Source organism: Neofelis nebulosa, chromosome 5, assembly GCF_028018385.1.
Source record: "Neofelis nebulosa isolate mNeoNeb1 chromosome 5, mNeoNeb1.pri, whole genome shotgun sequence".
Classification (NCBI taxonomy): domain Eukaryota; kingdom Metazoa; phylum Chordata; class Mammalia; order Carnivora; family Felidae; genus Neofelis; species Neofelis nebulosa.
Window position 1 is genome coordinate 37251963 of NC_080786.1, and position 26949 is coordinate 37278911.

The following is a 26949-nucleotide window of genomic DNA, read 5'->3' on the forward strand; positions in this document are numbered from 1 at the left end:
TATAAATAACATTTCTAAGTTTTAAAAAATTTAAGAACTTTTCTGCTTTTTTTTTTTTTAATATTTATTTATTTGTGAGAGAGAAAGACACAGTGCAAGTTGGGGAGGGGCAGAGAGAGGGAGACACAGAACATGAAGCAGGCTCCAGGCTCTGAGCTGTCAGCACAGGGCCGGTTGCGGGGCTCGAACCCACGAGACGTAGGATCATGACCCGAGCCGAAGTCGGACGCTTAACTGACTGAGCCACCCAGGCACCCCTAGAACTTTTCTGCTTTTTAAAAAAGTTTCTAAAATGTTTATTTTTGAGAGAGAGAGAGAGACAGAGCACAAGTGGGGGAGGGGCGGAGAGAAGGGGAGACACAGAGTCTGAAGCAGGCTCCAGCCTCCAAGCTGTCAGCACAGAGCCGGTCATGGGGCTCAAACCCATGAATTGTGAGATCATGACCTGAGCCAAAGTCAGACGCTTAACCTACTGAGGCACCCCAACAATTTTTCTGCTTTAAAGGACACTATCATGAAAGTGAGAAGCAACCCATAGAATTGGAGTCAACAGATATCTGATTAGAGACTTGTATCTGTACTATATATAAAGAACCTTAGAACTCAAATAAAAAGATAACCCAATTTAAAAATGGGTGTAATACAGGATGTAAATACACAGTTCTCCAAAGAACATACCAATGGCTGATAAGCTCATGAAAAGATACTCAACATCATTAGCCATTAGAGAAATGCCAGTTAAGCCCACAATGAGATACCACTTCACACCTACTAGTATGGCTGTATAAAAAGACAAGAAGTGCTGAGGAGAATGAGGACAAATTGGAACCCTGCTGGTGAGAATGTAGAATGGTACAGCTGCCTTGGAAAACAGTCTGGTACTTAATCTAAGTTACTATAAAACCTAACAATTCCAGTCACAGGTGAATGGACTGTGAATTATACCTCAATAAAAAGCCACTTTTAAAAATTCAAATATACAGGGGCGCCTGGGTGGCTCAGTTGGTTAAGTGTCCAACTTCGGCTCAGGTCATGATCTCGCGGTTCGTGAGGTCAAGCCCCGCGTCGGGCTCTGTGCTGACAGCTCAGAGCCTGGAGCCTGTTTCAGATTCTGTGTCTCCCTCTCTCTGACCCTCCCCCATTCATGCTCTGTCTCTCTCTGTCTCAAAAATAAATAAACGTTAAAAAAAAAAATTTAAAAAAAATTCAAATATACAAAAGATTTTGAACTTGCACTTTTCTATGCCATTGTGTTTTTTTATTATTATACTTGCCTCTCTTTAAAAAAATTTTTAACTGAACAGAATGCTAATTTATTTACAAAGAGGAAGTAGTTTCTAGCCATCAGAACTCTGAGGAGAGGAGTCTTTGTAGTACCTAGGTACCATCAGGTAACTAGGAAGTTTGCAGAAGTTAGGGAATCAGATCACATGGTCTTAAAGTGTGTTGAGAGGATATGTATGTTTGGGCCTTGATAAAGCCTAGTAACTCCGTTGTGCCCAGGTTATGTGTGCTGGTATTGTGGAATAAAGAATTTTTATGGTCTTTTCCCAGGTGCCTCGAGTTTTGAAAAACCCTTGGAATTTCCAGACTGGAGTGTCTATGTTATGCTAGCAGAGTAACTCCTGGTGGGTCCCTTAGTAGCTTCCCTGGAGGCTGGTCCTTAGAAAGACCAACCCTATGATTAGAGGGTTGGGACTTTGACTGAAGGGAGGGAAGAAGAGGGGGCTGGAGATTGGGTTTAATTACATGGCCAGTGATTTAATCACACTCACATAATAAAACCCCGGTAAAAACTCTAGACCCTGAAGCTTAGTGGAGCTTCCAGGTTTGGGAGCAGATTAATGTGTTGGGAGGGTGATTCCCAGAACATTCCTGGAAGATTGGGTGTCAGAGACTGCATTCCATCCCAGACCCCCTCTCTGTTTGTGTGGGTGTCCTTTATAACTAATCTTAAGTAGAGCCCTTTCTGGGTTCTGAGTCATTGTAGCCAATTCTGAAATCTGAGGGAGCATTGCGGATCTCCTAGATTGATAGCCAGTTGGTTAGAAGTTCAGGTGGCATCTGAAGTAAGGGCATTCTTGTGGAGGGCCATGCCCTAAGCTAGTGGAGTCTGTGCTACCCTGGGTGGTTAGTACTGGAACTGGATTGTTGAACACCCGTCAGGGTTGAAACAAAGTGGCCGGTCAGGACCTATTTCTCCTTCCCTTGGGTGATACAGAATAAACCTTGGCCAGATTTTTTGCTGTTTAGTTTTCTTTTATAGAATCCACATTAATCTCATTTATGAAAACATTTTTTTTAGAGTAAAATGCAGTTGATTAGGTTAAGACTTAAACCTTAAATTTAGCCTTAAAGCCTAGTTGCAGTATCATTCCAAAAATATTTCTAGTTTTGTTGTTGGCCTTTTTCTCCCGTGAAGTTCGCTTTTGTCAAATATCTGGACTTTTACTTGCCTTTCTATAATGTGAATAATTAGATAGGTACAACCGTCATCCCTTTTTTTCATATGGGAGTAGATACTTGCCCAGGGTTACAGCAGAAAAGTGGTCAGGCCAGGATTTGAGCCTAAGTCTGACTCTAGCATAGCCTGTGCATATACCCACGCTGCTCCATAACCTCCTGCTGCATCTGTCCTGTCACCCTTCCCCTAAACAAAATTAAAATGAGAGAGAAGAAAGGGATTTAAAAGTTGGGGCTTCTCAAGGAACAGAAATGAGAGCAGAGGAAAGTCCGTTCCTGTGTTAGAGAAGGGTAGAAGTTTAGTCATTGACAGTTCTGTAATGTGCCCTTAGATCTAAGAGTGTAAGTACAGAAGTAGCATTTGTTGTGCTTCTATATATGCCGTTAGAACAATGTGATAATATAAAAATACCAATTACAACATGAAGCTTTTTGGTATTTGATATTTATTTAAAAATTTTTTTAACATTTATTCAGTTTTGAGAGACAGACATAGACCGTGAGCAGGAGAGGAGAAGAGAGAGAGAGGGAGACACAGAACCTCTGTGCTGACAGCTCAGAGCCTGACACGGGGCTCAAACTCAAACTGTGAGATGATGACCTAAGCTGAAGTCGGAGGTTTAACTGACTGAGCCACCCAGGTGCCCTGATATTTATTTGGAATAAACCTCTTTGGTTATAATTCTGTTGACCTCAGACTATTTAAAATGCTGATGTTTCTTCAGAATTTAGTGCATGCCAATTTCTTTTGTTCCTTAATGACTTAAGGAAATTCTTGAAGGATTTTAAGCTGGGAAATATCAGTAGTATAATAAGCACTATTTAGGCTTCATTTGCTGTTTCCTACTTACATTAAGTAAAACTGAGGCAGACGTGGCACACTGAACAGATTATGTCAGCACCATCCATTACTGACTAGGGTGCCTCCAATTTGATCCCCATCAGTATGTTTGCTAAGCCTATCAGCAAACTGCCTCTAAGGAACTATATGTAAGAGCGGTAATTGACAACTTGTGTTTTTCTGGTATTTTTCTTAGTAGGAGAAAAGAGGTTAAAAGTTGATAAAGGTAGGGGTACCTGGGTGGTTCAGTTGGTTAAGTGTCAGACTTGGTTTCGGCTAGGGTCACGATCTCACAGTTCGGGAGACCAAGCCCCATGTCAGGCTCTGTGCTGACAGTGTGGATCCTGCTTCAGATTCTCTCTTTCCCTGTCTCTCTGCCCCTCTGCCACTCATACTCTCTCTCAAAATAAATAAATAAACATTAAAAAAAGAAGTTGATGAAGTATTGCTACCCTTGGGAGTGATCCTTCATATATGATATTCGTAAGAGATTAATTTTAAATATTAGGTGTGGGTCTTGGCAAAAGGAATAGATTCAAGTAGAGAAAACTCATTTTAGTGCTGGAAATCATGTCTATATTCTTGTTTCTACACTCCCTACATTCAAAATTGACTTAATAGCCACTAGTATATGGCATCAGATTTGGGACATGGTTATTAATTTGTGTATTTTATGAACATAACTCTTAATAGGAACTTTCAACACTCTTTTTCATTGTGTAGTGGTTCTTTCGAAAGCCTGTTTGGGTATAGCTTGTTCATGTCTGTTTTATGTTTATTTGCTTTGTAACTTTTTATAAATTTCATTTACATTATTTTTCCTGGAAATTGAAAATCAGATTTTGAAAATGGTATAATATTTTGGGATGACTTAAAAACACAGCTAAATAATTAAACTCTTACCACTTTTGTTTTAAACTTCTCCAGTTTCATACTTACTGCATCAGTCAACATACTACTATGGCCTCATTCCACCTGTTTTTGTAGTTTTATTGAGTGTGGAACAGTCTACACTTGTTACATTTTATATATTTTTTAAATATTTTTATATAGTATTTTATATATTATAATGTATAAATGTATATATGTAAATATATATATTTATATAAATATAAATAACATAACCCTGGTCTGTTGAATGCAGGATTTTATCTGTTCCTATAAACATCGAGATCTGAAAGAATCCTTTCTCCTATATCTCATTAAATTAGCTTTTGGACTCTGCATGTGTTTCATTTTCCTGTATAGTAAATTGAGCACTACTTTGATATTGGTCTTCCTTTTCTTTTTCTGCAACAGGATTGCTGTATGTGGTAGGATAGTGATGCTATCTGAAGGTCCTCCTGCTGTCCTATCTTCCTTCTGTTCTCTCACTCCCTATTTTGGCCTGCTGGTAATTGGGGCAAGGGAGGATGGGTGGATTAAGATGAAATTGCTTTAACTATTTCCCCTTTACTTGAAGGGAGGGGGGCAGTCTCCTGCCCACATTTAAGAAATAAAAATTATCTAGTTTTTGGCACAATCTGTTTTGGGGTTGTGGAGTCTTTTAAAAATCAGAAAAACATTGTAGAGCATTTTTCCGGGAGGAGGAAAATGGATATATTAAGAAATATATTATTATAAGAATCTCAAACTCTGAAGGTAATCCTTGCCTGGGGGTGGTGGGAGTCCATAAATTATAGGTCAGGAACCTCTGCTGTAGCCCCTTTGCTGGTGATAGAGTCAGGCAAACAAACAAGTAGGTTATTAAGACTGGGAAGTAAAGCTGATGTTAATTCAACTCTGGGGAATTAGTGTTTCTCACTGTTGCTGTATCTGGGGATTTATTATCCTTTGATCAATTTTTAAACACGTAAATGTAAATGTGTGGCTTTAACAACATATCCTAATATGTAATCTTCATGGTGAACTCTTCTGATGTTGGAACTTTGAATGTGGACATTTGAGAAAAGTAATTGATTTTAGATGTTCCTAAAATAAATCACTGGCTTAGGATAGATCTGTTTTAGTGTTTCCAGATTTTGAAGTAACAAAAGACTAAGCCCTTGATGTTGAAACTTGGGTATGCCAACTCTTGGTTTGTGCTTAGCAGTAGAAGTGTGAAGTCCCATTGGTTGGGTCACTTGTCCTGTCATTGCTTTTGCATGAGCCTTCCACTTGACTAGTGTTTCCTAAACATCATTTATTGAATACCATCTTCATGATTTGCTTTCTGTGCACATTTCCTGGCTGTTAAGTCCATTCACTTTAAAAAACCTTAAATTTATGCAAATAATTATTGTGAAATATGGGATTGAAGTGCTAATTCCTTTCTGTTTGCCACTTAAAGGAATATGTGCATATAGGGGTTTTATTCCACCTGAAATCATCTTTTATCTTCCTAGAGGACAGCAAGTCCATCTTGGGAGACATTCCCCATGTGCTAGAATTTTAAAGCTCTGACCTTGAACCAGAGTATGATCTGTAGAAGCTATCTGTACTTGAAAGTATCAGTGGAGATGAGGGGTCATGGGATGGGTGGGTCCTGCCTGCTGAAATACCCTTTGCTTGGGCAAATGTGTATTGTTCTGAATATGGAGATATTTGGCTGTGTGCATGGCAAAGCTTGGAATCCTAGCTTTACAACAGTTGGTTTGTTTCTTTAACGTGTCTGCCCTCCCATTACCCCCACACATATGCACTGTGTGTGTGTGTGTGTGTGTGTGTGTGTGTGTATCTAAATTTCCTAAGTTTTATTTTCTTTTGCAGGTTTGATCTTGCTCTTCTACCTAGTCTTTTATGGGTTCCTGGCTGCACTCTTCTCATTTACAATGTGGGCTATGCTTCAGACTCTGAATGATGAGGTTCCAAAATACCGTGACCAGATTCCTAGTCCAGGTAATTCTATTGCAGTTATTGTGACTTTTAACAAAATTTGGTTATATTTTTTCTTCACTGTAAATTTTTTACATAGGTAAAAAGTTAAGCCTTAGGGTTAGGTAACGTGGAAAATTTTGATTTTTGTTGTTAAATATTTACATACTGATAAAAAGACCTTTTATATTTACATACTGATTTGAAAACCTATTCTATTTACGTAGTGATATAAAGACCTGAGCTGATAAATCTTGAGTCCTTTGCCAGGAATAAGCAGAAATGAATATTGACAATTATAGTGAAGCCAAATTTGATCAGTATGGTCAATGAATGGCTTTTGCAAATATTGTATAGCATTTTCACTTGGCCTTGAGTAATTTACTTACAAAGTAAACATTTTAGCTCTAGCTTGGGCTAGAGCATCAGTCTTACAAAGCTTCATAGTTTTAATTGCTTAATATGGAAGTGGTAAGAAATATTAAATAATGATACATCAGAGAATAAAATGAGTATACTGTTACTGTGTTCAATTCTTCTCTGTTGTCTTAAGGAAAAAATATTCTCCAGGGTTGTCCACTACAGAAGAAAATCTCAACTGAAACACTAATTTGAATGCCAGCTTTACCTTCGTTATTGGACATGAACGTTCAAGGTGCTGGCACTTTCTATAGAGGAAGATAACAATGTGCAGAACTCCAGTATAAATAATTCCCAAAAATGTGAACAACCTTTAGAGATACTAGAGAAGGGCAGGCTTCTCATGGAGGACTGGGATTTGGACAGCAGGCAGGGTGGGCAGGCAGGCCAGTGAAGGGACGAGTGTAGTAGAATGTTTCCTTTTGGAGCAGTGGTTCTCATCCAGCAGTGATTTGCTCCCCAAGGGCCTTGTGGTTGTATCTGGAGACAGTTTGTATCGTTACACCTCGAGAGATGCTGCTAATGAGCAGAGGTCAGGGATGTTGCTTAACATCCTACAAGGCACAGGACAGCCCCCTGCAACAAAGAGTTGTCCAGCCCAAAAGGTCAGTAGTGCTAAGGTTGACGAACCCTGAACTAGATCTTGGCTCATCGTATGGATTTATGAGCCATATCAACAGCCAGACTACACCACTTTCCCCAGCCATCTTTTCTTAAACATTTTGTTCTAATGACTTTTCCTTGGTTTGCTGTTAACATTTGTGTAAACACCAGGAATCACTCTTTTCTCTTTTTTAGTTTATTTGACCAAGTATCAGAGACTAACTCCATACTCATTTTTCCCTAACCTCTCATTGTAGCGTTTTCTTCTACCTAGACTAATTCTAAGATAACTATTTTTCTTGCTGAGTTATGTGACTTTATTACCAGTGAACATGATCTGATCTATTTCAGAAATAAACTGTTTACAATTGCATGAATAATATAAGCAATAAGATGTGTTCCATATATTCAAGTTTCAAACCAAGTTCCTTAAAATTATTTACAAGTATATTATAGTACTTAAAGTCTTATCATTACCTTAAATAAATATATATGTACACACATACATATGTATATATAACACTGGATGAATATACACTAGTTTGTTAAAATATTCTCTTTACAAAGGGATTAAGGATAATATTTTTTCTTCCTACTTGTACGTTCTGCATTATATGCAGTATTTAATATACTGGTTTTTTTGCATTGACCATATTTTATTTCTATTTAAAAAAATTTTTTTTTAACGTTTATTTATTATTGAGAGACAGACAGAGACAGAGCGTGAGCATGGGAGGGGCAGAGGGAGGAGGAGACACAGAATCGGAAGCAGGCTCCAGGCTCTGAGCTGTCAACACAGAGCCCAACGCGGGGCTCGAACTCAAAAACCGCAAGACCACGACCTGAGCCGAAGTCGGATGCCCAACTGACTGAGCCACCCAGGCGCTCCTTAATTTTATTTTTAAATAACATTATTTCCATAATATTGTTTCTACCCGGTAAAATAAATGCTGGTTTGAAATTGGTACATAAAATATACATACATATAACATAAACCCTGCCCATCACACCCCAACAAACATGCACATTGTATGCACACATTCTCATATTCCAGTGGTTTAAATTGTAAGGTGATAGAGGAGTTATTATAGTTTTTGCATTCCGTTGATGATCTTCATTTTGAGTAAGATAAGACTTTATTTGGAGGACTTTAGCATACCGTGTAGAAAATCCACCTGTACTGTACATGCCTGCTTTGGTTTTTTACTTAAGAGTTTCAAACACGTTGTTAAATAGCAAGTTACTAGGGCTCCAAGAGCATTGTTAGGCAAGGTCTAAGAAGTAATGGGTATCAGAAGTTCAGTTTTAGGGGCACCTAGCTGGCTCAGTTGGTAGAATATGTGAGTCTTCATTTTGGGGTTGTAAGGTCAAGCCCCACTATGGGTGTAGAAATTACTTAAAAAAAATAAAATCTTGGGGCACCTGGGTGGCTTAGTCAGTTGAGCATCCGACTTCGGCTCAGGTCATGATCTCACAGTTCATGAGTTCGAGCCCCACATCAGGCTTTGTGCTGACAGCTCACAGCCTGGAGCCTGCTTTGGATTCTGTCTCCCTCTCTCTCTGCCCCTTCCTGGCTCATGCTCTGTGTGTCTCTCTCTCCTTCAAAAATAAACATTAAAAAAAAATTTGCTGGAGAGAGTGTTTAAAAAAATAATAAAATAAAAATCTTTTTTAAAAATTCAGTTTTAGACTTTCATGTCTTAAAGTTTTTGCAAATTGAATCATTGAAAAATCCCTTAGGAGCACCTGGGTGGCTTAGCCATTAAGCGTTTGACTCTTGATTTTCGACTTAGGTTATGATCTCATGGTTCATGAGATCAAGCCCAAACATTGGGCTCCCTGCTGAACAGCACAGGGCCTGCTTGGGATTTTCTCTCTCCCCTCTCTCAAAATAAATACAGTCAGGTAGGGCTGCCTGGTTGGCTCAGTCAGTGGAGCATCCAGGCTCTTGATTTTGGCTCAGGTCATGATCCCAGGGTTGTGGGATCGAGCTCTGTTGGGCTCTGCACCGTGTGTGGCACCTACTTAAGATTCCCTCTTTCTCTCTTTTCCTCTGCCCCTCTTCCCTGCTCATGTGCGTGCTGTCTCTCACTATCAAAAAAAAACCCATTAGTCATGTAAAGGAATGTAATCTTTTGTATAAAACACAGATATCTTCATGTGTTTCTTTAAAATTTCTTTAGTTTAGGGACATCTGGGTGGCTTCAGTCAGTTAAGCATCCAACTCTTGATTTTGGCTCAGGTCATGATCTCACGGTTTGTGAGTTCGAGCTCCATGTGGGGCTCTGCCCTGACTGTGGAGCCTGCTTGGGATTCTCTCTCTCTCCCTTTCTACCTTTCTCACTTGTGCTCTCTGTCCCTCCAAATAAACTTTAAAATAAATACTTAAAAAATTAAAGTAAAATTTCTTTAGCAATCTGAATATTTTATGTTGGGTTTTTCTTAAAATTAGGGGTTTTTAATACAGTTATTTGCAAGCTGCCTTGATTCTCTTGCTTTTTTACTTGCAGGATATTATATCCTATTCCTGCTATAAAACCTTAAGAATAAAAGCAAACAATTTCAGACATATACAGATGGTCATTTAATATACTGGACTGTAAGATGTATTATTCATTAAATACTTTTATAAGAAGTCATAAAGTTTTTGCCCAGAGATTTTGCAGTGGATGGAAAATCAGGCATAGGGGATTATCTAAATCCAAGTGATCTCTGGTTTATGTAAGTGAATAGGGAGTTTAATTGGGAGGTCTTTTGTGTTGAATATATAAGATTTGCTCTGCTATTTAGGAACATTGTTTCATCATATTTGGGTAGCATTGCATCTAGTTTAACTCAAGATCAATGCAAACCAATACAGGCAAGGATTTAAAAGAAACTGGATCTGGGGCACCTGGGTGGCTCAGTCGGTTAAGCGTCTGACTTCGGCTCAGGTCACAATCTTACAGTTCGTGAGTTTGAGCCCCGCGTCGGGCTCTGTGCTGACAGCTCAGAGCCTGGAGCCTGCTTCACATTCTGTGTCTCCCTCTCTCTCTGCCCCTTCCCTGCTCATGCTGTGTCCCTCTCTGTCTCAAAAATAAAAATAAAACATTAAAAAACAATTTTTTTTAATTAAAAAAATAAAAAAAAAAGAAACTGGATCTGATCTAAAATGTTAACACTATTTAAAAAAAACAAAAAATAACAAAAAAAGAACTAGAGATCTGTGAGCAGCAGTTTTAATGGAAATTAAAACAACCCTTGTCATTTGTGTATTTTCAGATTCAGTGAAAGGCATAGCATCTCTAATAACTTTGATATGAGAAATGTTTAGAGACTAGTGAAAATGTTAGGATTGTTCTTAAGCCTGGGTGCAAGGCTGAATTAATCTAGATTGGATGCTTTTAAAACAAAGAAAGCCTACATTAAAGTTGGAAGCCTGATTATGTTTCCTTACAGATAAATATGCTTACATTTTCTTTTCATAAACTCATGCAACATGTTCTGTATACATGGGTGTTGACTTGATATGAAATTGTTGGTTATATGCCAAATTCAATATGTGAAAACCACATTTGAATTATAGAGCAGTGTTTATTATTGAAGGAAGAATATTCAACCATAGAGTTAAAATTTTATAGGCCTCTTCCATTGAAAAAGTTTTATGTATGTTTCCATACAGTTGTAATTTGAATGACTAAAGTGCTGAGACTGATTTGCTAAAACTTTTCTAATTAATAGCAAATTGACAAAACCTAAAAATATTTGATAGAAAAATGAGTGTAGGAAGTAAAAAGTAAAATTTGCATCTTTTAAAATCAGGAACAGAGCAATTATAATTTAACTGTAGATTAAAAGATTTCGGGGAGGTTTTTAATTGGTAATGCCTGAGATGATTTTGCAGATTTCCAATTCTCTTCATTTTAGATGTCTGTACCTTCATAATCAACTGAGAAGTTCTTGATAATTTCAGCATACCTGTGAACAGTTTTCCATGTAATTTACTGAGATCTGCCCCTCAGGTATAAGAATAAGCAGAAAGAAGGGAATTTGCTGCAGTTAATCTTCCCCCTTTTCTTTTATCTCTGTATAGGACTTATGGTTTTTCCAAAACCAGTAACCGCATTGGAATATTCATTCAGTGCGTCTGATCCAGAGTCCTATCAAAGGTACACTGAAGACCTTAGGAACTTTCTAAAACGTAAGTATATTTGCTTAGAGTGAGGTAAAAGATTTTAGGTACTGAGAAACTGGTACCAAATAATGATTACTTTTAGAAACCTCTTTCTTAGAGTCTGTTTTACCTTTTGTTTTGTTTTGTTTTTCTCTTAAACTCAGTCAACTGAGAGGACTGGCAAGTACATTTTATAATTAGTCATGAGAATATTCTAACTTATGGAAGGACATAGGGGTCTAAGCTCAATGGGCAGTTGAATTTGACTTTTCTGTATTAAGTATATGAATAAATCTATTGAGACATGACATTTATATCTGCATTAAAAAGCATTTGACTAATAAAGCAAACTGAATTATACAAAATAATGCCTCTAAGCATTTGGATCTTTTGAATCCAATGTAGTACTTACTTGTGGAGGGAACAAGGAATGATGTTTGTTATTTAAAAACAAAACAAAACCAGGGGTGCCTGCGTCGCTCAATTGGTTAAGCATCCAATTCTTGATTTTGGCTAAGGTCATGATCTCCCGGTTTGTGGGTTCAAGTCCTGTGCTAACTGCACTGAGCCTGCTTAGGATTCTCTGTCTCTGTCTCTCTCTCACACACACAAAAATAAATAAGTAAACGTAAAAACAGAACAAAACCAGGGGTGCCTGGGTGGCTCAGTCGGTTGAGCATCCGAATCGTTATTTTGTCTCAGGTCATGATCCCAGGGTTGTAGGATTGAGCCCCAGGGCACTGTGGAGCCTACTAGGATTCTCTCTCTCTCTTCTTTTGCCTCTCTCCCCCACTCATGTTCTAATTTAAAATAAATAAATAAATAGGGGTGCCTGGGTGGCTCAGTCGCTTGAGCATCCAACTTCAGCTCAGGTCATGATGTCACAGCTGGTGGATTCGAGCCCCGTGTCGGGCTCTGTGCTGACAGCTCAGAGCCCGGAGCCTGCTTCAGATTCTTTGCTTCCCTCTCTCTCTCTGTCCCTAACCCACTCACATTCTGTCTCTGTCTCTCTCAAAAATGAACATTTTTTTAAAAAATGAAAATAAATAACCCATCCAAATACATATCTGCTGTGGGTTTTGGAGTTGCCAGTCTGTAATCCTTTCTAATAGTTGTCGTAGCCCAGTTTTCCTCCTGTTTGGTTTAGCCTACCTCATGTGGTGTTACCATTCACATGAATAATCATCACATGCCCTGGCCTGTTGGTTCATGATCACCTCACCTCTTCCAGATCTACATTCATTCCTTAGAACACGTAGGACCCCATTGCCAAAATCACTGAGGCTTTCCTGACACAACCGTGTAGTTTAATTGTTCAACTTTCCCTCACTATTCTACCTCATTGGGACTTCCACTTCACTGACCCTTTTATTTTGTCCCATCCTCTTCTCCCTAACTTCCCTTTTTACTAAGCTTATTAATTCCATGGTTTTTCATTTCACTTTCAGTTTTGCCAGTACTCTAAAATCCTCTACCTGGGGGCGCCTGGGTGGCGCAGTCGGTTAAGCGTCCGACTTCAGCCAGGTCACGATCTCGCGGTCCGTGAGTTCGAGCCCCGCGTCAGGCTCTGGGCTGATGGCTCAGAGCCTGGAGCCTGTTTCCGATTCTGTGTCTCCCTCTCTCTCTGCCCCTCCCCCGTTCATGCTCTGTCTCTCTCTGTCCCAAAAATAAATAAAAAACGTTGAAAAAAAAATTTAAAAAAAAAAAAAATCCTCTACCTGTCATTCTGTCATAAAATGCACATGGATGAAGCCACATAGTTCTCCTAGATGAAACCATATAATTCCTGAATGAAGGCCCTTCCTTTGAGCCTGCCCCGAGCAGGCTGCTGAAGGCTTTCCATGGGACTATTTAGCACTGTGAATACTTGACCACCTCCCTCAAATAGAACTGCTCTATTTCCTGGCTATCCTGCTGAATTTCTCTGGATAATTCTTAGAGGATTATTTCCAATTTCTATTCAAACCTCTAACCCTTTTCCTCTATATAAAACTCACTTCATATAACTTGCTTCCCTACTTCAAAAAGTAATGGAAGGACTCACTCAGATGGGAACTCCTGCAGTTTCCTCATTACTAGAAAAGCCAACCTACAGTTACAGCCATTTTGTGTGTGCTATTTCTCCTGCTCTGAGGCCCTTCCTTGCATAGGCCACCTGTACCGGTCCTGCTTTGGATCTCTTCCTCTTCCATGGTCTTGGAAGCATTGTTTACTCTCCTTTTCCTGTATATTTAGCCTCTCTTTATTGGATCCTTCTTGTCAGCATGCAGAATTCCTCAACTTCCTCTTATCTTAAAAACCTCAATCCTACACCATCCACTTGACTTTCTAAATCTTTCCTTGATAGTTCTTTAAGGATGTTTTTGTGAGCGTATAATCCATGGCTTAAAAATCAAATAGTAAAGAAAGTTCTGTAATGAAAACAGTTTCCTGCCCTACTCTTTTCTAGCTGCAGTCCTTTTAATTTCCTCGACAAATATTTTTTCAAGGCTGTCTTTATGTCATGCACTCTTTGAAGTTTAATCAGTGAACACAGGAAAAAAATGTGTGTTCATGGAGCTTGTAGTCCAGTGGTGCACAGGAAGGTGATGAGTGCTGGGGAGAAACATGAGGCAGAGAACGGAGATGGGAAGGGTTGTAGTTTGAACAGGGATGTCCAGGAGGCCTCATGGAAGGGGGCCCTTAAGGAGGATATCAAGATGAGGGAACTGACCTGAAGCTTATTTATAATGCCCAGCACATTCAGGGTTTATCAGGAAAGCTGGAGGAGCTGGATGGAGTAAGCCAGGGCAAGAGTTTTAGGAGGTTAGGGAAGTAAAGGATGGGTTGTGTGGGTCCTTAGAGGCCATCACTAAGTTCTTTGGTTTTTACACTGACCAAGTGGGAGGTTTTTAAGCAGAGAATAACATCATCTCACTCCCAACTTTTAAAGGATCACTCAGGCTGCTTTTTTGAGACTGTGGGTTGAAGGGTACAGGGAAGCTAGTCAGGAGGCCATTACACTAACCAGATGAGTAGAATGGTGGCTTGGCAAGAAAGGAAGCAATGGAGGCTGTAAATGTTTTTTTTTAACCTTTATTTATTTTTAAGACACAGAGAGCATGAGCAGGAGAGGGGCAGAGAGAGAGACAGACAGAATTGGAAGTAGGCTTCAGGCTCTGAGCTGTCACCACAGAGCCCAACTCAGGGCTCGAACTCACCAATTGTGAGATCATGACCTGAGCTGAAGTCGGACTCTCAACCGACTGAGCCACCCAGGCCCCCCTCCCCCCCCCCCCTTTTTTTTAAACCTTTATAGGTTGTGAGTAATTTGATTCTGGATACATGTTCAACAGGAAAGAACTTCATGCTCTTGAAATTTCTCTTATGGTATTTTTTTCTGTATTTCTGTTATACTTTCCTTCTAGCTGTTGATTTATCACTTTTATATATTGTCTTTACTTCCTGCCATGACAGATGAGCATTTACTTCACATGCCTCAGACACTCCACCCTACAACCCAGTTTAGTAATTATTATTTTTAGTTTTGCTATTGGTTGCCTTTCTATACTTAATCTTTATGTCTTATTCCATCATCTGTAGACACTCTTCTGGCTCCCTTATTTGCACACTGATTTGAGGTATCCTCCTAAGTCCTTTTTTTTTTTTTTTTTTCCCCTGGAAAACTCTTTAGAGCTTTTCCCTTCCTGCCGTAGTCTGTACTAGTAACTGTTTAGAACTTTACTATCCAGCTGTCATTTTGGGACTCTTTTTTTTTTTTTTCAATCACTTTAGCTGGATCCACTGTTTCTTGGCTCCTACCTTTTTTCTTAATTTACTGCCTAGTTTTGGTGAAGTATATTTATTCTCAAATAACTTCATAAGAAAAGATACAAGAAATGTAAATTTTGAGTCCTTTCATTTCTGAAAATGACCTCAATCTGCATTTATAGGTGGTAGTTTAGCTGCATCTAGAATTTTAGTTACTTTGTATTGCCTTTTTCTCCTCCACAAGGCTGGATTTTTACTTTGTTTTTATATGTATTTCCTTGGGGTTCTAAAATTTACTTTAGTTTCAGTCTTTAAAATACCACTTTACTGGGGGGCACCTGGGGTGGCTCAGTGTTAAACATCTGACTCTGGATTTCACTATCTCACAGTTCATGGGTTTGAGCCCTACATCTGGCTATGTGCTGACAGTGTGGAGCCTGCTTGGGATTCTCTGTCTCCCTCTCTCTAAACTTAAAAAATAAAATAGAACTTTACTGGGAACTTGATGGAGATCTTTCAGGATGAAGGCTTAGGTTAATAAATTATTACCTTTCAATAATAATTTCACAGAAATTACCTTCTATTAATTACTTTGATCATTTCCACAACTCAGTTTTCTGGTTCTTTCTAGAACTGTTCTCAGTTGGCTCTTAGATCTCTTGTTTTTCTCTCATTTTCTACTTTTTCAGTTGTCATTGCTGAGTTTTAGGAAAGCCTTTCTCCTGTTAAAGTGTACCATCTCTGGTTAAAAGATACATTGTCTTCTCTTTGTTCTAATAGATACTGCTTACACAGTAATTAGCATGTTCTTTTTGTTTTTGAAGAGTGCTGTCCAAAGGATGATGTGTTCCTAGTTGTATTTAAGATCTATTTCTAGCTGACCTATATACGCATATATGTTTTCTTTTTAGCATATGATTTAGAAGAACAGAAGAATCTCACAGCTTGTCCTGACCGAGCGCTTTTTGTACAGAAGGGTCCAATTTATCATGCATGTCAGTTTCCTGTTGCCTTACTTGAAGCATGCAGTGGTGTGGATGATCCAGAGTTTGGCTACTCCAGAGGAAATCCTTGTATTCTTGTGAAAATGAACAGAGTATGTACCTATATTGCCGCTGCTGCTTTTTTTCTAATATCCTCTATTGAGTAGCTTGGAACTGTTTTTTTCTCATTTAGGGGTAACTTGCATAAAAGGTTAGCAGTGATATTAATTGACCTTTAGAAAGTGAATACAGCAAAAACCAAGACTGGTTTATTAAATCAATCATGGATTAGGGAGGTAAAACAACTTCCGCTTTTCCCTTTTTAGTTACATGCATTTAGGCATAGGTTAATGCTTCAAGGGGCAGGTATTCTGGTTGTCATACATAAAGCATGGTTTTATTAACGTGCAGTGCTCATCTTTGAATCATCTTTGAATCATCTTTGAATTCGGTTATAAATTTAAAATTCCATTGAGAATCTATTAGGCTTTAGTTTAAACTTTGAATATTTAGTAGCAAAGCATAGTTTTATAGTGTATGTACATATAATTAAAAAGTAGAGATACAAATAAAATTGCATTAAAATGAACTCAGTGGGGTGTTACAGTTGTAACCAAAGTGGTAGCATTTTGCTTTGGTGTCCAGAAGATGTTCCTGAATTATATAGCCATTAGAAAATTTTGAAGCTCATTAGCTTCTCTGTGTGTTAGTAAGTATGACCTGGGAGTCATTGTGCAAAAGAAGATGCTTTTCTTATGTAATAAGTGATCTCTAACCCCTGTACCTTTCTGCTCTATAAATATTGTATTGCAGAGCTGTGTTCTGACACAGTTACCCTATTGAGGCCTGCAAGGTCTCCCTTGAAGAATGAGGTTATTCCTGATCATTTACTCCAAGAAAAGGCAGTTTCTTAAACAGGTGGAGACCTCTCAAGATCATGAGTTTATCACTAAAGTTACCCTTGATAAGCGAATTGCTACCATCTCTTGGCACTGCTAAATAAAGAGTTTCCCTATAGGAAGAGCCAGCTAGACCCCGACGTACCCAGACTGACACCCCTCCAGTCTCTCCTCCTTTCCCCACATGGACAATGACAAGTTCCTAATTATCCCATCGTACTCTAGAGATCGTTCTGAAACATTGCCTGACACATAGTAGGTACTCAAGAATAATTATAGTCGGATGTTTCAGCAAGACTTCATTAAATTAAAGTTAACCAAATAAGCCAAGAGTAATGGGAAACTTGACAGTCTAGCTTGTAAGGTGAAGTAAATGTATTTACCTTAACAGAAATGCCTTTTAGAATCCCAGCCTTCCAGAAGTGAATATCTTCATAAAGTCTAGATTCCTGGAAAATCTATTCCCAGTATAAAGCCAAGAGAAGTTCCAGTTCCTTCTCCTACAGGACCAACCTTCCAAGCTTGTTTTTCAGTATGTCCTCTTTGAATGCAGAGGGTCTGAGATTATACTTGGCTGATGGGACATGGCTTTACAGGGCATGACAAGATGACAACATCAAGCTCAAGTATGGATCATTCATGAGCTATGCATGCTGAGTGTAGCAGGGGATTTAATCCCAGTAGAGTTTGTTCCAAAGTCCTCACATAGGCAACGATAGTTAAAGATGTTGATATTATTTAGGTTCCATAATACTTCCCTCTTGGGAGGAATTATTTACATTTACAGGCATTCGCACGTAAAATGAGTGTAAATTCAAAACATAAAAAGATCCTCCCACAAAATAAATATCTATTGCCATTCAGAGTTAGTTATATCAGCTACATACATGAAAGTAGCTTTATTACATAGAACTGAATGGTACTGTGTCTTAAAATGGGATTCATCCCAGTGTATGCATTTTTGTGGAATAGATCGATGCGAAATACGGTAAGGCTCCATGCAAGCTTTATGGAAACAAATGTTGAGGGTTTGACCTAACACAGTTTCGTGAAAAACAGTTTTATTGTGCTTCTGCAATTCTTACGTTTGCATTAAAAGTTTCTGTTTGCTTCTTGGTTTAAGGGTAGCAAAGTGCAATACTGTGTCTTATTCAGGAACGGATTTATTTTCTGCACTGCCCCAATACAATAAGACAGCAAATTGGTAAGATTATTCTATTAAAAAGTCCATTGTAATCCTCTACACAAGAGTAAAAGGCAGATGTAATAGGGTTTTAATACCTAGAGTTGATATGCATCTCAACCCTTCCATCTCTGGGTCCCTAGCAACAGTGCAGGAGGTTCTTTCATATACATTTGTGATGTTTCAATTAGTTTTTCTTTTCCTTAGATAATTGGATTAAAGCCTCAAGGAGAACCAAGGATAGAATGTATTTCAAAGGTTAGTATTCAAAAAGCTTTAGTATATCTGAATGTTTTAAAAGTCTGTGAGTCTTAGTCATTGTTTTTTCTTCCTGTCCCTTTTTGAAAGTCCTCTGTAGTGCCAATCTTAGAAGAATAAAATTCCACCGAACTTTGGGTGTAGAGCCCTTCTCTACTTGCAAATGATAATTCCTAAAGACGTGCTTTCTATGAGCATTGATTTCACAGACACTGCCTTTGCATATACCATCTTTCATTGATTCTGAGATCACTTTTTTCTAGCTTAATAACACTGAAATTGGGGATGGCCTTATAGTTAATGGCATCTTAATACTGTATCATAAGAGTTTTTTCTATCTTAATAGTACATAAATTGGTGTACATCAATGGCATCTGAGATTTCAGGAAACAGGATACATTTTCCTTAAGCTGGAGGCAGTATTTTTCTCTCCTACCCCTACTTTATTTTCTTCCAGAGTGCTGTGAAGTTTTCATCTCATAACTTCTTTTGTTTTCTCTCCATGCTGCAAGTGCAACTAAGACAAATATGTAAATTGATGGGTAAGAGTTCTAAGGAGAAATGTAAAGTTCTACATTTAATTTTATTGTTGTGCAAAATATTAGCATTCCAGCTCTAAATCTATGTCAAAGGTATTTTACTTGAAATGTTACTTTGAAATCACTTCTCAAGTTGTTTGTGAAGAAAATTATATTCCTTTTCGCCTTGAATGGATTTCTTATGTGGGCAGAAATCTCTTGCTCCGTGGTTCTCAAATTCATTCATGCATCAGAATCACTTGGAGGACGTTTTGGGTCCCATTCCCAAAGTTTCTGACTCCCTAGTTTTGGGGTGAGGCCCAAACTTGGCATTTCTAACTCAAGTTTCCAGGTGATGCCGATGGTCTGGGGCTCATGCTTTGAGAATTTCTGCTTTAGAGTATCCTTACTTCTTTTGAGTATTCACTATTTAGAATAAAAAGCCAGAAAGTTTGTGGCTTCTCATCTGGGTTGAAGTATAAGTGTGTGAATCCTCGGCAGTTCCCTTTACCTCCTTATACTAACATAGCTCAGTCAGTATGCTGCTTACAACCAGGTGCTACATCTAAGTTGAGCTTTTCTTGATAAATCCTGCTGAAAATGAAGTAAGCATATGCTAGTATCTCTTAAGATGAAAAGGAAGTATTATGGCTATGAGATACATTTAGAGAAAGCAACTATTCTGTTCTTGCTTGCAAGCTTTCCAAGTAGGAAGTTTCTGAGGCTCAGGTGCTAGGCTCCGGCCAGGTTAGATGTGCTACTTTCGTGACCACGTAGGACTGTGTATCTGGACGCAGGAGCTTTTGCCTTTGTGTGTGAGTGGACCACACTGATAAGCTTGGAGCAGGGGCTCTACGGGGCCAATGCTACTAAGAAAGGAAAGCGCATTTTGGCCAGAAGGCCAAAAGCTTTAGTAAACTTCTTTCCTAAGATTTCAATTTTGTGAACCTTTGGGCAGTATAAACAACTCCGTGTAACTGTTCCCTTAGGGTTTAAATGTTAATGAAAAATCCTGGTCTGATGACTCAGATTTCAGTTTGTTGTCCCTTTTGCTTTCAAGAGTTATGTGTAAAGTACATAAACTAGATGGGGATTTTGTTAATTGAGTTGTGGAATATTTTTGTTTTTAGAAAGTTTGTAAATTTTGCCTAGTACTCCTAGGTTAGTCACAAAGGAATAATAGGTGGGGTGCGTACATTTTAGAGGTGGTTCTGTAGGGCAGATGGCCGCATTTATTGCACATCATCCTAGTTGCTGTTTTCCATTACATTTGTCTTGTATCTTGTACTCTTAAATTTGATCTGCTTTAATTGCGTTTATGTAAGAGTTCTGAAAATACTGAAATATTGAGGACAACATGCTCTTGAGCATTTAAAAGATGGTTCCTACAAAAGATGGAATATTCATTTTGTCATTTTTTCAATTTTTTCTATAAAAATAAATCCTATTAATATAGAAAAATGCAGAAGAAAAAGGTAAATGCCTACCCATTTCCAATTTGTGTTCTTCAAGTCTTTTAAGGGTGGTGACTGTATAAAAAAATGTGATTTTACAACTTTGTTTTCAGTGGAACTTAGTGACTGTCAGTTGCTCCTAGTTTCCAATATGATGTTGTCATTCATATACTTAGAAAACTGTGACATGTATGCTTCACCCTAAAGTATCTCAGTATTCAGATATGCATAATTTCGAAATGTTTATTTTAACAGAAGGTATAAAAAGTACAAGTTTAAGTAAAATCCTGCCAATGTTACGTTTTTGGTACAAACCAAGAGAACAATGAAGAGTTACCCTGGGTGATCTTGGGCATGTCCTCTTAACTGAGCCTCAGTTCCCCTCTTTGTAACTGATCCTGCCCACTTAAGGGTGTTGGACCTAAATGAGGTCAGTGTAAGTTAAGTGTGGTGTCTGGCTGGAATTTCCAGCTCAGTAAACTATAACCCAAAGAAAACCTCCTTTATGTGTTGGGGAACATCTCTGTTTCTGTGAAGTAGGCTCATGTATTAAGAGAAAATAGGTTAAACAAAAGCAATTAGTACAGAAGCGCACTCATCACAGTGATTTTTTAATTATAGAGTACAAATGTAGGGTGGTGACTGAACATGGTTTTTACTGTTTCTCTTAGCCTTGTCAGTTTCTGTGGGGTAGCATCACTCTGTGCTTTGTGCCGTCTTGCTTTGTCACTTGTTCCTCACACGTGCTACTCGTGATAGAGAAGCAGAGTAGGACTTCTCCTTAGAGGAGATTCTTAGTTTTGCTATAGTGTTTCCTGTGTGCTTTACAAAATAGAAATTAGGATGCAAGCATTTTCTAATATTTTAATTAGTGCTTAGTAAACTTCCACTGATTTCAGTCCATGTCATCCACTCATTGTGTGTTAAAGTTACTCATTAAAATTAGTCCTATTCAGAATGTGTTACTTGAGAATTCTCTATCAAGAAGAGATGATAATAGAGATATCACCATGATTTGGATTGTGAAGGATTAACTTGTATATTTGTCATGTTTATTAGTTTAAGTACATGGAATATAATTCCAGTAATTTCAGTACTTTGATTTACACGTGCTCATAAATTCAAAGGTATTTAAATTGGTTGAGAAGACTTTTGCTTGGAGTACCTTAATTTTTCCTAATAGCTTTTGTCACTTGCATCATAGTTTACCCTTCTGGTTACCATTACTAAGCACAGAAAACTTTCGGACCTGCTGCCTCCTAGGCCAGCCACACATTCTACAGTGTGGAAGCACAGTATTTTAAGTCATTTCAGGAATACATTGGTCCATACAGACTGGTGCATTCCTGCTGTCAGTAGTTAGAGGCAGATAAGATTTTAAGACAGTGTATGAATAGATGTTGGGCTATGAGTTAGAAGGGACTCTCATGGAACAGCATGTAGGGTCTATCAGGAAATGTAAAAAGAATCAGGATAGTTTATGTCCAAGGATTTAAATTAAGATTAGCACATCTGTTCTCAAAAATACACTTGTAATTAATGCAGTTGGGATAGGATTGTAACATCATCATACTGTTTATAATTGATTATAATTGATATTGCCTTAATATACATTTTGGTTTTTGTGACCTAAAAAGGGGTTTCTTTTGTTTTCTGCTTTAGAGTGAAAACACAGCAGCTCTATCAACTTATCCTCCCAATGGAGCTATAGATTTAAAATATTTTCCATATTATGGGAAAAAACTGCATGTAAGTACTTAGAAGTTCATAAGTGGTTGTGACTCTTGGGAAATTGGTACATCTGTACTAAAATATCACTTGTCGGCAGACACATGTTCTGTGTAATTTGTGTATCTTCTGGTCTTCAAATGGTGATGACAAGTAGAGGTTCCCCACCGCCCACCCAATCTACAGTTCAAAACATAAGACTTACGATAAATTTTCAAAATATCATTTTCTCTTTCGTTAAGAATTTGCTTAGAGAGTATACAGAGGTGAAAAAACAAAATGGATAGAATAGTACAAAGAATTTCTGTAGACCGTTTACCTAGATTTCCCAGGTGTTAGTATTTTACCTCATTTGTCTTTCCAGTCTCTGTAATTTTTTTCCTAAACCATTTGGGACTAATGAAACATGTGCCCCTTGCCCTAAATGCTTAAATTTTATTTTCATAAAGACATTTTATATAACCATAATATAGTTATAAAAGGAAATTAGCGTTGATAAGAGGACTGTCATCCAATCTACAGACCTAGTCAATATTTTACTAGTTGTTCCAGTAGTGTCCTTTATCGCAAAAGAAAAAACGTTTTCCCAGTGCAGGATATCTCACTGTTACATTTTTGGTCACCTGGAACAGTTCCTCAGTGTGTTTCATGCCCTTGTACTCTTAAATGAACACAGGCCTTTTGGGGCCTGTTTTGTTTACATTCCTCAACTTGAGTTTGTCTGATGTTTTTCATGATTAAATGTCAGTTTACATCAAAATGTAAAATGTACATTTTTTTTGCAAGAATGCCTCAGAAGAAATGTTTTTGGAATTAGCATATCAGGAGGGATGTGGTATTGATTGGTCACATTAGTGGTGATGGTACTCTTAAACACTAACTTGATTAAGGTGTTATCAGCCAGGTGTTTTTTTTTTTTTTTTTTGTAATCAGTAAATATTATGTGGAGAGAATAATTGGAGAGTCTACACAGTTCTGTTTCTCCCTTCACTTGAAGCATGTATTGATTCTTCCTGGGTTGTTCCCAGATGTTTTCTAATTCCATCTTTTCCTTTCTCCATTGACAGGGTGGCATTCTGTTCTGAGAAAGAGCTTTGCCTTCTTGCCACCATTTATTTCCATCTGTATATTGTCATGGACTCATTATCTGTTCTATTTATTTTGATGCTAAAATCGTCCCAGATTTGGCCAATGAGAGACCTTCAGGCTGGTTCCTATGTCCTTTAGACATGCTTCCATGATTCTTTCTAGCACTGTAAGACATTCCAGATTCATCTTGTAGTTTCTCTGCCCCAGTCCTGAAATCAGCCCCCTAGTTCCTTTTAGTGAAGAAATATATCTAGAAACCACAGTGATGGTAATATAGTTACGAATATATTTGCATCAGATTATACAGCAACCATAGTAAGGATATAGGAGATCTAAGTAATCAGTAGAGTAGTCCTTGGGTGAAAGAGGAAACTCAAACCAAGATTATAGAGAATGTCTAAAAAATGATCATGGTTGACACAACCAAATTACAACCTATGGGATACATCTAAAGCAGTGCTTGCAGGAACACTCATGGCCATATGAACACTTTTATCCATAAAATTAAAGTGAAAATAAATGAATATCCAGTTTAAAAGAAAGAAATAATTTTACAGAGTAAACCAACTCCTGATAAAAGGCACAGAAGGTACATGAAGTTACTGTAGCATTTGAATTAATGTGTTTTCCTTTATTTGCCAGGTGAGTTATCTGCAGCCATTAGTTGCTGTCCAGGTGTCCTTTAATGCTAGCAGCAGTGCCGTAAAAGAAGTAACAGTCGAATGCAAGATTGATGGATCACCCAACCTAAAAAACCAGGATGATCGTGACAAGTTTTTAGGACGAGTTGTGTTCAAAATCACAGCACGTGCATAGTAGGAGTTAGGATCTCCACAGAGTAAATGTTGTGTTGTCTGTCTTCGTTTTGTATCAGCTGGACCTGCCATTCTAGAATTATGAGACCACCTTGGAGAAAGGTGGGGTGGTACATGACACTGGGGTAACATCATAACATGCTTCCAGATCATAGTGTTCTGTGTCCTCTGAAGTAACTGCCTGTTGCCTCTGCTGCCTCTTGAACCAGTGTACAGTCGCCAGATAGGGACCATGAACACCGATTCTGAACATGTAGTACAGGGGGCTTATTTTTATGTGGTTTAATTGCCAAGTGTCTAAAGCTTAATGTGCTGTGCTATGTAAATATTTTATAGATTTAACACTGGTTAACTTCCTATTTTGATGCCAGCAAAGTTGTAGGGATAAAATGGTACCTGAACAACATCAAGTGACTTTCATAGCTGCAAGAAATGTGGTGTGAGGAGAACTTCTGTATGTGAGGAGGAAAAAAGAAAATAAAAGTGGATTTGAAAGGTTGACTTGGATGTTTTGTAAAATTATTTTTTACATGCTGAATTAGTCTGTGGATCTTTTTGATTAAGAGCACAAACTTTCTGTTGTAAAACATGTAAAAAAATATATATACTGATGGGTTTATTTTTAGTGCTGGAACTAAAATCTCTTATCAAGTATTGTAGACCATAGATGAAACAGCATTTTTAAGTTAGCCACTATGAATATGCACCTAATTTTTTATGGAGTTAAATTCATATGATTTAAATTGTACAATAGTTTGTGAAATATATTGTGACTGCTTTTATTTAGCAGACTGTGGACTCTAATAAAAAATATAAATTGTGAAATTTAAAAACTTGGAACTTATTCAAAGCTTCAAACCAGCTTTATTTCAGCATGCTTTAGTGTCGTGAAGTATCTTCTCCTTCAGTCAATGTTTGTAATGGTATGATTGTCATAATGTGAGCTATTTTCTCCTCTGTTGAAAGGTATGCTTCCTGTATAATCTCTGGGTTTGTTTTTTTTTTTTAAGCCAGTTTTGATTTTTATCCTTAATGCTAAAGCTGATAATCTTGAGGTTTTCTTTGTGTTGGTACAAGCCAGGATGACACTGGTTTGTGACACAACCCAGCTGGTTCAGGAACAGCTATCTGGAGAAAACATCAATGCTCCAAGTGGTCTTGGCTAGCCAAATGGGCCTTGGTGACCCAGTGGCAGCCTCTCTGCCACTAAGATCTTCGTGATAACAGATTTTTGTTTTAGAAGTCTTCTTTGCAACTAAAGAAAATGATTCTTGGAGCTGTTAATGACGGAAACAACTTCTGGGCTTTTGATTTTCCATTCTGCCCTCTTTTAAGAGTGGAAAACAATTTCAAAAACGCTACAGTGCTAAAGCAATGTCATGGGCTACAGCTAGAGCATCACTTTAGCTGGTCCAGTGTGAACAGGTCTTCATTTGTTGGTTGTGGAATTCATATTATTATGTATTCAGTTAAATTTGTATTTTTGTGTCTTTGGAGTATAACACAGATTGAAGTTGTGTTCTAATGAGCTTAGATAAAAACAAACTAGTTCTCAGAACATGAAACAAGCATGGAGATAACCAAAATGGGGAAGTGGGTTTTGTAGAGAATACAAATAGGATATTCACAGAAGTGACTAAATCATATTTGTGCCTCCCTGGTTCAGGAGTTTGGGCATGGCTCAGCCCGATTGCTGCATGAGTTCAGCTGACCTCCCCAACTCTTCCTAGCTCTCTTCTACTGAAATTAGGGGTTTTTAACAATGATCACAGGCCTGCTCTGTGCCAGGTTACTGATGTGCCAGACTGAGGATATAGAGATGAAGACATGGTCTGGAAAATGAGAGGGAAATAGAACAGGCCCTGGGACAAGATGTGGCGTAATTACAGTAATGGCAATTATGTGCAAGGGTCCAAGGAGGTGGGGTATGACTCCTCTACAAAGGTCCCTCTAGAGATGTGTTTTGTGGAGGGGAGGGTTGGAAGGAGCTGGGCCTATGTGATGAAGATGAAGAGTTTGGGAATGAAAGGGACTCTGGACACCATCTGAGTCTGCATTTCTGCTTCATTTCACGTTTTCCTCAGAACTTCACCAGACCTCTTACATGCAGATTGATTCCATAAGAGACTCTATATGCAACAGTTTCTTAAGTCATGGCTATTCTGCTTATTCATAGATCACAGTTTGAATAACAAGGGACCAAAGGAATAAAGACAACCAGATTTGCATCCTTGGTGATTGGATCCAGCACTGGTTTGACTAGTGGATGGAGAAAAATTCAACTGTCAGCTGACTTTAGCTAATACTTAAAAATCCAGCAGGTTAGGGGCTCAGGGTCCAAGATGGCAAGGTAAAAGACCCTGAACTCCCCTCCATGGACACAACCAAATTTATACCTATTTATAGAGCAATTTCTCCTGAAGACAGCTAACTGAATAGCTGTAGAACAAGACAGACCACATAGAGAATGGTAAGAGGGACAAGACTGTAACAAAGGGAAACCCCAACCCTGATGCTTGCCATGGGGTGGAATAGTACTACAAGACTGAACACGTATGTCTGAGGGCACAGAAAAAAAAAAAAAAAAAAGCTGTGATTTATTTTTTTTTTTAATTTTTTTTTCAATGCTTTTTATTTATTTTTGGGACAGAGAGACAGAGCATGAACGGGGGAGGGGCAGAGAGAGAGGGAGACACAGAATCGGAAACAGGCTCCAGGCTCCGAGCCATCAGCCCAGAGCCTGATGCGGGGCTCGAACTCACGGACCGCGAGATCGTGACCTGGCTGAAGTCGGACGCTCAACCGACTGCGCCACCCAGGCGCCCCAGAAAGCTGTGATTTAAAAGGGCTATGAGAGTATAAAAATTAACAGCACTAGAACTCTACCAAATGGATGGGACCTGTTGGAACTCTCAGGGTTGGAGGGACTGGTGATTGCT

At 38.4% G+C, this 26949-nt stretch overlaps 1 protein-coding gene across 1 annotated transcript in view; it reads left to right on the top strand.

The window, feature by feature from the left end:
* Positions 1-24511, top strand: part of ATP1B3 (ATPase Na+/K+ transporting subunit beta 3) — a 46178-nt gene extending 21667 nt beyond the window's left edge. The window contains exons 2-7 of the mRNA XM_058730080.1: positions 6053-6181; positions 11253-11360; positions 15995-16179; positions 18356-18406; positions 22041-22127; positions 23838-24511. Of these exons, the coding sequence (XP_058586063.1) occupies positions 6053-6181; positions 11253-11360; positions 15995-16179; positions 18356-18406; positions 22041-22127; positions 23838-24011 (734 nt within the window). The 3' untranslated portion in view covers positions 24012-24511. The remainder of the gene's footprint in view (positions 1-6052; positions 6182-11252; positions 11361-15994; positions 16180-18355; positions 18407-22040; positions 22128-23837) is intronic.
* Positions 24512-26949: the final 2438 nt, after the last annotated feature.